The sequence below is a fragment of the Stegastes partitus genome, unplaced genomic scaffold (assembly GCF_000690725.1).
Source record: "Stegastes partitus isolate 25-593 unplaced genomic scaffold, Stegastes_partitus-1.0.2 Scaffold464, whole genome shotgun sequence".
Classification (NCBI taxonomy): domain Eukaryota; kingdom Metazoa; phylum Chordata; class Actinopteri; family Pomacentridae; genus Stegastes; species Stegastes partitus.
This window is the reverse complement of record NW_007578195.1, coordinates 259344-273375: the sequence shown is the minus strand read 5'-3', so window position 1 is coordinate 273375 and position 14032 is coordinate 259344. Positions and strand designations below refer to the sequence as shown.

Genomic DNA, 14032 nt, shown 5'->3' with positions numbered 1-14032 from the left:
CATAATAATAATAATAATAATGGATACATTTGCATGATATCAAAAATATTAAGTAAAAATTGTTATTATATTGATACTTTGGTGTATTTCAAAAACACAGAGGGAATCTGTTTGTTTTTTGTTTTTTTTAAGGGGGGGAAAGCCCTAAAATCACTGATTTTCACAGTACATGTTGGATATTCTAGTAATGAATGCTGTCATATGGATACACATTACTGAAGCTGATTATTAAAGACAACATGTCACACTGAGAGAAATGTGCAGAAGTGCAAAGAACTGAACCTCCTCTTTCGTAAACAGAACTCAGAAGAAAAGGTCATAATTGTACAAATAAGCATATTTATTTTACAAGAAACATGGAATGTGTTCATTTTTTCTTTTAATTCTCCATCGTTTAAAAAATTCTGAACAGGTCCTGATTTTAAAGATTTATTTAAAGAACTGCGAGTCTCATGAGAACACCAGAGTGTATTTATTCACGCCCATCCCTTCTGTTCCTCAAACAGAAAGTCTCATCGGAATATGAAGTACTGGAAGAAAGTCATTGTTTCATTTAACTCCCTTATAGTCAAGTGTTTTTATTATACCGACTTTACAGAATTCTTCGTTCTTTACACAGATTAGTGTAGCAATGACGTTTTATGTGGTAACGCCCATCATCATACTTACAGGTCTGTTAGTACTATACAAACACAGCAGTAGCACCAACGACGGTGTCAAAAATTAAATATATCTGTATATAATAAATAGTGCTTCATAGATTTCTTGTTGACACCATTTATGCAATTTTCTTTGATCATCAAAGTCTATCAATAACTTATCTGGTAGAAATACACAGTCTATTAGGTCATTTGTACAGTCACTAATGTAAAACTACTCAACAGTTTAAAAACAATTTTACAGCTTAATTCTACAAAAAAAATCAAGCTACATGTACAGATGCTGAATCTGTATCATATGATAAAACATCAAAGCTCTTCTATTTAACAATTTACACTATAGATTGACAATCATGCATCGTTTTATAGGTACCCTAAAAAGGATAGGCGGAATAGGTCGAGGCTATTTGGCATGAAAACAAGTGTAGCTCTGGGCTACACATTAAGGCAAAGTTCACACAGGTTAACATGGCTTAATGTGGAAAACTCAGCAGCTGGATCACATCAGTACTGATTCTTCCACAAAAACAGACAAAACAACAGAAACATCTCAGTCAGTTTCAAGCTTTGGGTGTAACAGTACAACAAAGATGATAGTTGCTGAGAAGTTGGAGAAACGTCTGGATGCATTCGAGAGATTCCCACGAAAACCACTTTGCAAATAGATTTTCAGATGGGAAAGTGGCTGAGGGCAGTGAAACAGCTTTTCATCCCTGATCAGGAGTGCACATCGTCCAGACATAAAGAAACAAAATGGACGGAGACACATTAAAAGTCCTCAGACATGGAGAGCGAAAACCGTCCCAGCACTTCGACTTAAACATCCACAACTCCTCAGACAGAAACCTGAGGTCAGTTTAAACTTGAGAGAGGAGGGAAGAGATCACCAGAAAAACACAAACTGTTGCACACAACAGTCAGCAGCATTTTCAAAGAAGGGAGGACAAGAATCCTGAACCCACATAAAAAAAAAAAACAGCCTCTAAAGAGCTTCACAGCTGAGGATGAACTCTGCGTCTAAACCTTCTCCTTCAGAGGTTCAGATGGTGGCAGTGCTTCCTGCTGTACATCCTCTGCGCTGCTGTCTGACGCCACATCAGCATGCTGCACGTCATCCTGTCAACACAACAAAAACCAATGGACACGTCAGTATAATAGTTGACAGACTAAACAGCCCAGGAAGAGAGTTTTGACATATACAGTAGGGTCCAAAAGTCTGAGACTACATCTAAAGTAAAACCGGAAATAATTGGAGTTTTCAGTAATAAGAAACATAGCAACTAATACATAAAATATAGAATATTCTAAACTATTTATAGGTCAACAACCAAACAGAGTAGGCGAAGTCAAGCAAATGTGCAGCATTAACCATGTTCACTTATTTCCTTGGGTCATATCGTCTTCCCTTCAGTGTGCTTCATCAGAGACATGTTCAGGTGAATCAATTTGCTGCCATTGTTTACTGTTATAAACATGTCTGTTTTCTCAGCATCAAAACACGGCCGGACTAGAGGTTTCCACAGTGGCTCTGCACAACTCAGAAGCTTGATCAGCTGGGATCCAAAGGTGAAGGAGCAGCGGGCACATCAGAACATCAGTGCATCAAGCTGCGTTGAAGAGGAGATAGACAAATCCACTTCATCGCAGACCTTGCTAAATGAAGAACGTAAGATTCCAATCAGTAAAAGGGAAGCGTAGCGTCTTTAAATTGCCTCTCTGACGGGCCAAACACCTGAGGTGGGCTGAGACAGAACAGCTTTTCACTGTGATAATGAGGAAAAAAAAGGTTCTATTTGTTGATAAATCCAAGTTAAAGATGAGTAGTCAGGAGACGAGACAGTGTTTCAAACCCACAGTGAGACGTGGAGGTGGGGGACATTCGAGAATGGAGTTGGACTGAATGGACTCCACACTGAGCAGGGAGAAGCAGCGCTCCATTCATCAGAGGCATGTTTCACTCAGCAGGACAACGAGCCCCAACACACCTCGAAGCGTTGACTGGTAGACCAAAAAAAGCTGGCCGTGGTGAACTTTCCTCCACAGTCACCTGACCTCAACCCTGATGAACATGTACCAGGCACAACGTTCACAAGAGGCTCTTTGGAACGCCGTCAGATCCCGCTGAGACGACACCTGTTACCAGGTTGTGTGCAGACATCCTGAAATCCATGCACATTTCTCAGAGATCCATCTTGTCAACATAACTGCTGAGCTCATGTTGTCATTTGTAATGAAAGAATGTAAAGACAATTCAAAACAAATGAAAAACAGAAGCATCTTCGTTAACGTTATCAGACTTTTGGACCTCACTGTATATTGGTTTCTCTGAGTTCATCCATGTAAGTTTGAAAACGTAGCCTTCATTGGGGCAAAAAGACAGAAAACAACAAAAGAAATGAGAATGAGAGTTAAATACTTATACAATTAATAAGATAATCACAATAAAATGTAAAAGAATCTGTAGTTAAACCTCATGCACAAGACCCACAGTGGTAAAAACCTTCTAGCACATAAAACCTACAGGCTACCAGATGGTCACATAATAAGCAAATGTCCCTTTGAGCTGACTCACCCTGTGTTTGAGGTAGGAGAGGTAGGTGTCCCACCCTAAGGTCACAAAGTTGATGTACACGACGCGGAATTTGGGCGAGAGAAAGTAGAAGTTGATCGTCTGAGCGGCAGGCCAAACACACCAGTCCATCTGTCAGCGAGAACGGCACAGATTAGCACAAATCAATCTGCGCAAACACTGTTGAAACTGACACCAGTGGAGGGGAGTTTGCGCTGCCTGCAGGAGAAACCAAACACGGCACATGAACAAGCTGTGACTGGGAGGTTGTGTTTGCTCCGTCAGTTACTTCCAACTGGCAAGAAACCAAGTTGTCGGTTTTGATAAATGTGACTGACGGGGGAAGCGGTCAGATTATTCTTTGAGCCTTTTTGTTTGCAGAAGAGCAGAGAGCGTTAAATGAATATGTGGATATTATATACACGCAGTCTGTTCCTACATTGTTCTTCTCTACGGTGTGCAAAGTGGTCCTGTCTGTATGTTACCTGAATATAGTTACGTTTGCTTAATTTGTCCATGTGACAACAACGACATTTCAACTCTTGAGGCGCCAAATATTCCACCAATGTGACCCAAAATCACAATACTGGTAGAATGTAGCAGATTTATTTCTTCACATCTGGAAAGTTGAGCAGTAGAAAATCAAGCATGGATTGAGGCTCACATTCAGTTTTTCTCTCTTTGTGTTTCATCCTAACACAAGCACAGATGAGGCAGTCAGGTTCAGTTTCAAATGCAAAGTTAACTTCTCATCTTTGTTCAAAAAATAACAAAAGCTTGGGATGTGATGAGTGATTATTAGTGTGAGCACATGCACGCAGCTCTGCAGGTCTGACAGGTGGACTTGCCTTATAAAACTCCCAGAACTTGTCTCTAAAATCCACCCATCCTTCGGATAAACTGCGTCCCTGCAAGAGGTCCATACCTGCAATAAACAGAGTTGTCTGTCAGATGTGCGTCAGCAACACACTTCATTACAACCAACTTCAGATAAGGCCAGAAACTGGTGACCCTATATAAAACATGGAGGTGATCATAAACAAATTAGTCAGTTCCAAAAGGTTTTATCACAGGTGACCTCTGAACTCTGTACACCTGTGATTACGACATAAGCCGTCTTTTGTCTCACCTCACCCACGTCTTTATGCGCAACCTTTGACCGTACTCGCTTTCTTACCTGCGTCATTAAGAAACTGCTCATACACTTACGTGCTCTGACGAATGTTCAGGTGTGTACTTGTGCACGATGAGACTGCTTCGTGTCAATAAACTACTCCTCACCTAAAAAATACCACATCCCCAACGTCGGTGAGGCGACAAGCTGGTCCACCAGCACTTTCTTGCTCAACGTGTTCAGAGCTTTGCCCACATACACTCTGTCCAGCCAGTTGTACCAGTAGTGCAGCAGTGGACCCATGGAGCAGCCCACCACAAACATGCGACCTTCAGGGGGAAATAAATAAAGGGGAAAAAGGGAACATTAGGTTGTTTAAAGGGAGAACAATGAGGGATATAAAAATGTATGATGGTAAAAAGCGCCGCTACTGCAAATGGTGCAAGACAGAAAACTGTTAAATGTGTTCATATATAATATTTTACTGATGCAGTCGCTTAATTCCAACTGACAGCTGCGCGTAAAGTTTAACTTTAAACTTCATATATTTAAACCTGATCTTGTATTGAAGTACATTTAGGTCTGACACTGTCCCATAATGCAGGATATCACTTTATTGTTTGGCCCAATCAGAGCAAAATTAATGTCATTGACTGAATATTCTCTGTAATAAATACCAGCAGAATAATCCATGTTCTGATCTGTGTTCTAGCAGCTCCAGTAGCAGCAGTGGAAATGGACTTGACAGCAGATCAGAGCCAAACATAAAAACATATTTATGTGATTTCTGCATCGTCCACTAAATACATGCCTGGTTCCCATGGCAACGTGATATTTACAGTGTGTAATACTGTAACTCCGTGGCTTCATTCAGTGATATTAGTGACGTACAGCTCAGCATGTTTGCAGATAAAACATTTGGTTAAAGGGAGATGCTCTTTCCAGCCGATTTACATCCTAAACTCTGAACATAATCTGCTCCTGACCGGGTTAGCGCCACAGCTCTAGTTACCATGAAGATCTAGCTCCACAGCATCGGTTACCATGGAGATCTAGCAAGTAAAAAAAAGATAGCCACCTTTGTGACACTGAAAACTCTGACTTTGAGCTCAACATACCTGATAACCCACTAATCTTGCTTCATAGTGCAACCCTCTGGGCAATAAGAGCAAAAACAGACTAAAAGACAGCACATATCTCAGGGCTGTTGAAATACTAAATGAACACTGAACAGAAAATCTTTTTTTCTTTTTCTTTTTCGCTGCTAATTGTAAATTTTCCTGTTCACACAGTGACCCAGATTACATCTGTACGTCACTGTAGTGAGCTGCTATAGAAACTTTTTTTGGGTGTGAAGTTACTTTTTTCGAAACTAAATTAAATTAAATTTTTTTACCAGCTGTATATTTTCTACCAACTGCTATGCCAAGATAATTAAAATGTTTTGTGTTGTTATGTTTGCGTATTTTTACTGGTCAGAAAACAAACTAATGGGCTGTCTATGTAGATTCTTAATGCTAAAAGCTTCAGCAGAAGCAACTGGACTTCTTTTATTGGTTCTTGAAGAGGGTTCACCTCTAATCCCAGAACTGAAGACGCCTCTCTGATAAGAGAACCAAAAAGAAAAGTCCAGCTGCCTTTTGCAGAAGTTCGTACATTTAATTAATGGACTGTAACAGAACGATCACTGTTGCATAGATACAAAAAGTAGAGACAGCATCTGCCCTCCTCTGTACTCCACACAGTCACAAAAACAAATGACTTAAAATAAGTTTGTTCTGCTTCTGCTGCTCTCCTAATCATCAGTCACAGTCCGAACGTATTCAAAGATGATGCAGAGCAAATGTTTAATCAACAAATTAAAGTGGCAATTACAGACACGGCGTTGAAAGCACAATGAATCAATCCCTTATTGCGCAACTTTTACATTAATATGCATTTATGACATAAACTCCATCCTCCACCTCGTCTCTCTCTCTCTCTCACCTGTCCTCTTCCAGTCCCGGACTCGGCCCGGCTCCCTGCGGTTCTCCCGGCTCTGCTGCAGGATGTCTCCCAGCGACAGCATCACTCCTCCACTCAGGGTGTTGGTGAGCAGCAGGTAGCGGCCCTGGAAGAACGGCTTCCAGAAGAACCGTATGCGGACCAGAAACTCTTTACCCGCCCTGGGAATCATGACGTTTGGATGGCAGAGAGGAACCCGTTACCTGTGCAAGACAAAACAGCTCAGTCTCTTTCTGTGTCTATGTCTTTTCAAACACTGCCTTGTCAAAGTCCAGTCGCCAGTCTGAAGAAGCCCAGCTCGACTCACGCTGACCTAGAACCTCTGATATCTTTTATACATCTTTTTTTTTCTAATTAGCTCGACAAATTGACAAAGCACAGTCGACCTGCATACTTTACATTGCCATTGCCTGGCGCTGCAGCTTTATTCATTGTAAAAGGTAAACTTCCTCGCTCAGGGAGGAAGACTATCATAAGCAGGCTGCATGCAAAAGCATCAGAAGTGGCATTTTACCACATCACAAATTTTAACTTTAAAAATCCCTTCATTTAAATGGCATTAAAATAACGCACAAATTTATCTATTACAAACCCACTCACTCAATGCTAAGAAAGCATTTCAGAAGAGAGCCGACCCAAAACTCACACCTAAACGAAGCATCTGCAGATCGGATGGTTGCTGCAAAATGACCACTCACAGCCCTCTTGGAGACAACAGCACATCTCCCACCTCAACCAGAACCTGATACTGGTCATAAAATGCCAATTCTGAGGAAAACCACACCTCTGGAGAAGTAGAGACGTCATTCTTCACACTGACCTCCTGACCTTTATCTCACCCTAACATGTAGAACTTCCTATACCACAATTAACTGAACAGTTTAAATCCCAAAATGAGGGAAATCAAGTGGAGTGATGATCCTAAATCTGGACTCAATCTGTGGTACCAGGTTGAGTAGGACCAGTGAAGAAGAACGTACTGAATCTGAAGTGTTTGTGGAAGACGCACACAGGAGACACAGACACCCGCCTTCTCTCTGTCACAGCCAGAAATACACAGAGAGACTCGTATCCCAAGCATATATAATTATTAAGTCTTAATTCTCTTCTTGTTGAATGTGTATGCTTGAATTCTTAGTTATAGTATAAATTACCACAAACCACATAAATTCAGCAAAATAATAATAAGAAATAATAAGAAAAATCTTTTGCCTCATTCGACTGTGCTCCAGGGAGAAATTAGGTCATTCACTGTTTTTATTTAGTACATTTCAAACAACAAATGTAGTTTTCCACTAGACAAATAGGATTAACCTCAACAAATGTAACAAGATCAAATATGAGGATTAAGAGCTTAAGTATTAAGAAACATATTAAGGCACATTAAGGCATCTGTGGCTATAGAGTTTAGATTTAGGGATTTTTTTCTACAATTTAGGGTAAATTGTGGACTATTTTAAGAGATTCTTGCTTAAAAGTGACTAACTAGAGGATTTTCCATTATTTCAAAAACTTTCATCGCTGGGATCATTTACTTCATGTATGAAAAACAACGGAGCCAGTTTACAAGTACACCAGAAGGTCGTCTCTTTATCAGTTATCCATTTCCAGCTAGAGACATAAAGGGGCAATAAAAAGCATGGACAAACTCAAGGTGAAACTGTGAGTACAGGAGGAGAGGGACGTACCATTCACAGACTTAAAGACTAACATAGCTCTAATTAAAACTACAAAAAACCCTGATACAAAAGTACAGCAGGTTTGAGGCCAAATTTAACCAACAAAGATCTGACGGCAACAAGTTTGTGGGGATCAAGTCAGGGGAGGAATCCTCCCCAGACTGAGCTGAGGGTGCATTAAGTTCTGCGTAGAAACTCTAAGAAATCAGCAAAAGTCAGATGATGAAACAAAGCTCACCAGTCACCTGCTTCGGTCCTGGACAAAATCAAAGTGCTGGACTGTTAGAGGCCCTCGAAGTCCCAAAAGAGATGCCACAGAGAGAAGAGATCACCTTGTTGAACTGAAAGCTTTTGTTTTTTGTCTGAAAGGTGTATTTGAATTTAAACATAGCTGTTAATAAGTCTGAACCAGGCCACTACTGGCTTTACAAACGCTTTTCAGCCTTCATTTTGAAATGGAGCCTGAATTTATTGTTCTAACTTCTATCTTCTGATTGAACATTTGGTTGGATAAGTGCACTCAGGATATCTCTAAAATGAATGCCTGTTGCCTTTATAATTTATTATCTACTCAAATAACTGATTATTAAGTGTGGCACACAGTTATGTCAAAGGATCATCTCACAGTATCACAAAGATCACAACAGAGTATGAAGCCTACTTTAACATTTCAGATGCTAATGCTATAGAAAACTATTTAACATTTATCAAATAACAACTCAGCAATGTCAGCATTCCTTCCGTTACCTACTTTGCTTGACAAGTGATTGCTTTATTGACATTTATAGTATTGTCAGTGATTAAGTAAATAAAGAGAGTTTTTAGACATCACGTGTTGAATGAGAGTCACTGCTCCTCACCGCGGCTATCTGTTAGCCGTTAGCTAGTTAGCCTGTCTGGTTCATATCAAACTGAATGAACAGCTCGGCAGCGCTCACCGTGTGGCCGGAGAAAACCCGGTAATGTACCGTTTTATACTCGGCTCAGCACACACGCTGGTATTTACGTATCATTTAGTTTCACAATGATTCAGTCAACAAGTTAGCAAATCACGGAGGGTCAACACATGCGCCGGTTGGTCTGGTTCCCTGCAGATACACGTTTAGTCCTCACCTGACCCTCAACAAACACGGACTATAAAACCACTTTTGCCTGGCACAGCGAAACACAAAGTTAAACCACAATAGCCCTGAATACATATATCATATTACATATAAATATATGAACGTTAACATTGTTCTTACTGGATGGAAGCATTTGCGGTGACATCCATGATGTGAAGACAGAGCAGAGGGACACACAGCTGGCTTTAACACCGCGTGGTTACCATGTGAGCGCCCCCTGCTGGCGTGGAGGAACAACACAGCTCCAATAAATAGAAGAGCAACAGCAACGACATTCGTCCTCAAATGTATTCATACCCTCCCATTAAAGAAGGAAAAAAAACAGCTGTCACTGAAATAAGTTGAAATTGACAGAGGTTATAATAAATAATTTTTTTTAAATGAAAATCATGACACTGCTTTTGAAATGGAGTTCAACAGAAATCTAAAAAAGCAAACAAACAAAACAAACAAGCATGATGGGACCTGTAAACTAATACTTTGTTGAACAACCCTTTGAGCCAATCACTGCAGTCAAGTGTTTTCTGTAACTCTCAATCAGACTTCTGCACCTGTTGGCAGGTATTAAGAGTTCACTGCTCATCAGCATTATTTTAGAGGCTCTATAATGTTGGTCCTTACAGGCCACAGATTGTTGCCACATTAAAGCAAAAATATCTACGTCAAATATTCACATTACACCAAACTAGCCCATGTTATGTACTGTTTTAACACAAGAGGTTTGGGAAATACTTCTTTGGAACTCGGTGGCAGTAGGGCTGATATTCAAAGGGCAACATGGGGTCAGTGGGGACAAACAGACAGTCATGTTAATCCAACCATGGCTTTATATCTCACCGCTAAGGTGGTAAAAGCTGTAAACAGCTCTAAGTAAATGCAGTGTCACTGTTTCTCAGCAGTTTGCTTTCTGAGTTTGAACAGCACCTGTAGATTGTACCTCAGGCTTGCACAGTTAAACACTGTCACCTACTGATGTAAAGGAACACAGCAGGAAATACATAATTGAAGAATATTAACAGAATGGACACATATGTATGTATTTCTGCTTTTAAAGACAAATAAAAGCTCTGGTATTTATTTGACTCAAACTTTCTATTTATGTCTATATGTTTTTGTACTGTTCTCTTTGCTAACCCAATTTTCTGGGGATAATACAGGCTTACCTTATCTTATCTTTTGAACATCCTTATCTGTATCGGGCATACACTGACTAAAAACCATCATAGCACATTTAATGCATTCACAATTTTGTCAGATATTTGATAGTAGATGTCGTATGTCTGTTCTCGTGACAGAAATAAAGTCACTTTTTTTTGCAACTTTTCACCTTTTTTATTGTTTCTTTCCCCTTTTCTGCTGACAAAATACTTAACTCATAAAATTATATTTACCTGCTTTGTCCTGCTTCCTGTGGGAGCGCTACTTTCTGGTAAAGTTAAATTATCCAGAGATCATTTGTATTTTTGAGATATTGGATCATTTTTCAGCTTTAATCTTTTATCACTGCAGACAAATTGATTCTGTCTTAATCTCAGTGACACATGATTCTCAAACTGTGCATTTGCTGTATTATTTCTGGTATTTCACTTTGCACACTTGACTCTACATTGTTTAAAGTGATCTTTGAGCAGATCTGATGAGGTCAGAGTGGCTCTGATTTATTTTGAATCCTGTCCTGTGTCAGTACAGTGTTTCTCTGGTGATCATATGTTATCGCAGTGATATTTTTACAGCAACCTTCATAAAACCAAGTGTCTGATATTGGCTGGAAATGGCAGCAGTGGTTACTGCTGACCTCCTGATCAATTATTCAGTTTCTCCGGCAGCGCTCATCAATAATAAACGACCGGTTCAGCATTTGAGGTGGAATGTTTCAGGCCGCTTCTTACGGCGAGGCTCCGGATTCGTCAGATGGGCTGTCAATCATCCACAGAGCATCCCCCAAAGTCCCACCCACCTGTCATTCAACGAACGTCACTGCATAAAGATCGCGGTGTTACACAGAGATCAGAGCTTCCGTTTTCCTTCAAAATAAACTACTGCAAAGCCGTGAAGGTAAATCAAATTTTAACACTTTAAAGGTGAACTTCACTGAATTTATTCAATGCATTTTGTTTACAGATATTTTGAGTTATTTCTGCATATGTGAAAACAGAATATGCCTAAATTGTACTGCTTTAAGATAGCTGTACAAATTAATAAGCAACTGTTTTGATAAACATGTCAATTATTTTGTTTTTTTAAAAAATCCCATCAAATTTCATTATTTCCTTCTTGTCCAACGTGAGGACCAACTCTTCTTGCGCCAGACATTGCTAAGCAAAAGCTACAATAATGTGAAAAATACTGATAATTAAAAACATTTTGAAAAGTAAGCTGGTTAAAATAAACGACAAAAAAAAAAACTAAACAAAAAACACCATAGAAAGGTAGTGAGTAATACTAGTAATGATAGCCTACTGGAGTAAACAGCTACAATACAAATATCAATATTTATCATTTACCATTAACACTACACTTAAACACACACACAAAATAGGAATGAAAAAAAAGAAAAAATAACAACTAACTTTTATGATAGTTCTCGAATTTTTATTCATTTAATAATTTTTTTATTTTTATTTTTTTAAAGTCAGAGCCCATTTTTAAAGGCTTTTATTTTGGAATTGGTCTGTGGATGCACTGTTGCTCAGCCTCTCTGACTTGACAGCGGTGTTTCTGCGGTGCTGGACGTGGTGGATAGCAGCCGGATAGAAATCTATAAAGGTAGGTTTTCTGTCTTTAATAATCTGCTGCAGGGACATCCGATCTTACATTTATATTTCAATGTACAGTAAAATGTATTTTCTCTTCGTGTCAGCGCTTATTTTAAATACCAAGCGAAGGATTCCAGATTAAAGAACCTTTGGCATTAGATGCTGCCTTAACAGCTGTTTCCATTGTGAAAAGCAGAAAAGCCGTCATACATGCAGCCTGTAAAATGCATGTTGATCCGTGTTTTGTGTGTGGATGGACGAAGGCTGCTGCTGCTTCAGTGGGTCTGTGCTTTGACTCAGGGCCTGTCCTGCAGGGAAAAGGCGTTTCACACCGTCCGATGGCTGAAACCAAGAAAATGTATGTGGCTGGGTCTGAGGCAGGAACAATAGATTAAAATACAATCACTAACAGACCCAACCGGACAAGATCAGTCATACACATTATGTTTGACGTGTATATACACAATTATTTCTAATAACATGTAATTGGTATTATGCTGAAATATCCTGAGGTCACCATATACTCACTATTAGTCCAAATATCAGGGTGATTATAAGAATATTGTTGGTATTTAATTCATGAAATGTGCTCTGCATTGATCAATAGAGGACTGTTGTGTTATGGGGGTAAAATATTCAGCCAGATCTACATATGAACTGGCTGTTCTTTTATTCATTCATTCATTCATTCATTCATTCATTCATTCATTCATTCATTCATTCATATTCAAACCAAAATACTACATCATATACATATATTTGCACTGCACACAATCAGAACGTATTTCAAGCACAGAGGAGGAAAGTATATGGTGTATAAAACGAATATATAATCGAATATTGATGAATTTGTGTGCGGTCTGTGCGTGTCTGTGTGTGTGAGGGTGTAACGGCTTGCATTCACTTTGCCCTGCTGTTTCAAAGCTTTACAGCATCATACAGCATTCACTGTCACCAGTTTGGTTATTAAAATCAATCAATATAATGCTACAGCATGACAACATAAAGAGCGACACAAACTATAAGATTTAAACCCCTCTGGCAGTAATAGGCTTTCTTTCTTTCTTTCTTTCTTTTTCTTTCTTACCTACAAAGTGGTTTTATTGCATTTAATAGAGTCTGAATACAAGCTCTCGGTCTGCAGGCCACATCTGCACGTCCTCTGCTCACAGAAAACTTACTGACTGTTAGACCTGAAGGCAAAAGTGACGCATCTGCTGTGTCACATGGCAAAACACACATCCATGTTGTCCGTGACAAACACACTCCGCTACCAACCAGGATCAGACTGAACGGCACGTGGGGTTGAAGCCTTTTTGTTTTTTGTATATTCAAGAGTTCTATTGTCCTGTGATTGCCAAAGCTGCTTTTACACATAAGAAAAACTACAAATCTCATGTACAAACACAGCAAGCTCTGTAGATTTTAAGCCAAAACTGTGTTAATAAATAGAAACTGGCCCATATAAAGCTATATCAGTTAACTCTATCACCATCATAATTATCAGAAAATAACTCCAGAAAGTCCTGAATACAAAGCATATAAATCATGTTGTACTATCTAAAAAAAAATGCTGCATGTAGTGTAGAAACAGAGGGGAAATATATCAAATAAAACATACATAATTCAAGGATGAACCTGTTTGCAAACACACACAAGCTTCTGTTTTCTGTCAAAAACGTCCTGGATTCACCTGCAGACTGAAACACCAATAACACCTCCCACATCCCGGCTCTTCTCCTCGCTGCTCTTTGTGGTGAAAAAAAGAAAAAAAATGAAGACACGCTATTTTTAGCTTCCCCTCCTCTCATCTGCATCCCCACGCTTCCTAGAAAAAGGAGGCACGTGATTGGAGGAAAAGGGGGAAAATGCCGTCTCAGGCGATCAGGGAGCAGCTGAGTGACACCGCCGCTGTCTGTTTGAGCTCAGAGTTATTGTTTCACACACGAGGATGATAAATAATGTATCGGCTAGATTTGAATAAAAATCAAACATTCTGCTGAGAAACATCGACAGGATGTTAGATTTATTCTCACAGTTGCTGCAAATGGATTGTAGCAGCCAGCTAGTGTTTTACTGCTCCGGGTTTAGAGTCCAGCTTTAACATTTTAGCATCAAGAAAGACAA

General features: G+C 39.5%; 1 protein-coding gene across 1 annotated transcript; it reads right to left on the bottom strand.

The window, feature by feature from the left end:
• Positions 1-325: 325 nt before the first annotated feature.
• On the bottom strand, positions 326-9336 carry mpv17l2 (MPV17 mitochondrial inner membrane protein like 2). The gene is made up of 6 exons (XM_008286684.1): positions 9270-9336; positions 6329-6549; positions 4510-4671; positions 4077-4153; positions 3232-3360; positions 326-1775 (listed from the first exon to the last, which is right to left on the bottom strand). The coding sequence occupies exons 2-6, from the start codon at positions 6516-6518 to the stop codon at positions 1677-1679; spliced, it is 657 nt and encodes a 218-aa protein (XP_008284906.1). The 5' UTR covers positions 6519-6549; positions 9270-9336; the 3' UTR covers positions 326-1676.
• Positions 9337-14032: the final 4696 nt, after the last annotated feature.

Bases quoted from the DNA above. Each gene is read 5' to 3' on its own strand.
- mpv17l2 (XM_008286684.1), bottom strand. From the start codon at position 6,518: ATGATTCCCAGGGCGGGTAAAGAGTTTCTGGTCCGCATACGGTTCTTC. The intron at 4,154-4,509 runs GTGAGGAGTAGT...TGTTTATTGCAG, and splicing joins GGGGATGTGGTATTTTTTAG to GTATGGACCTCTTGCAGGGA. The intron at 1,776-3,231 runs GTGAGTCAGCTC...TTGTGTTGACAG, and splicing joins TCTCCTACCTCAAACACAGG to GATGACGTGCAGCATGCTGA.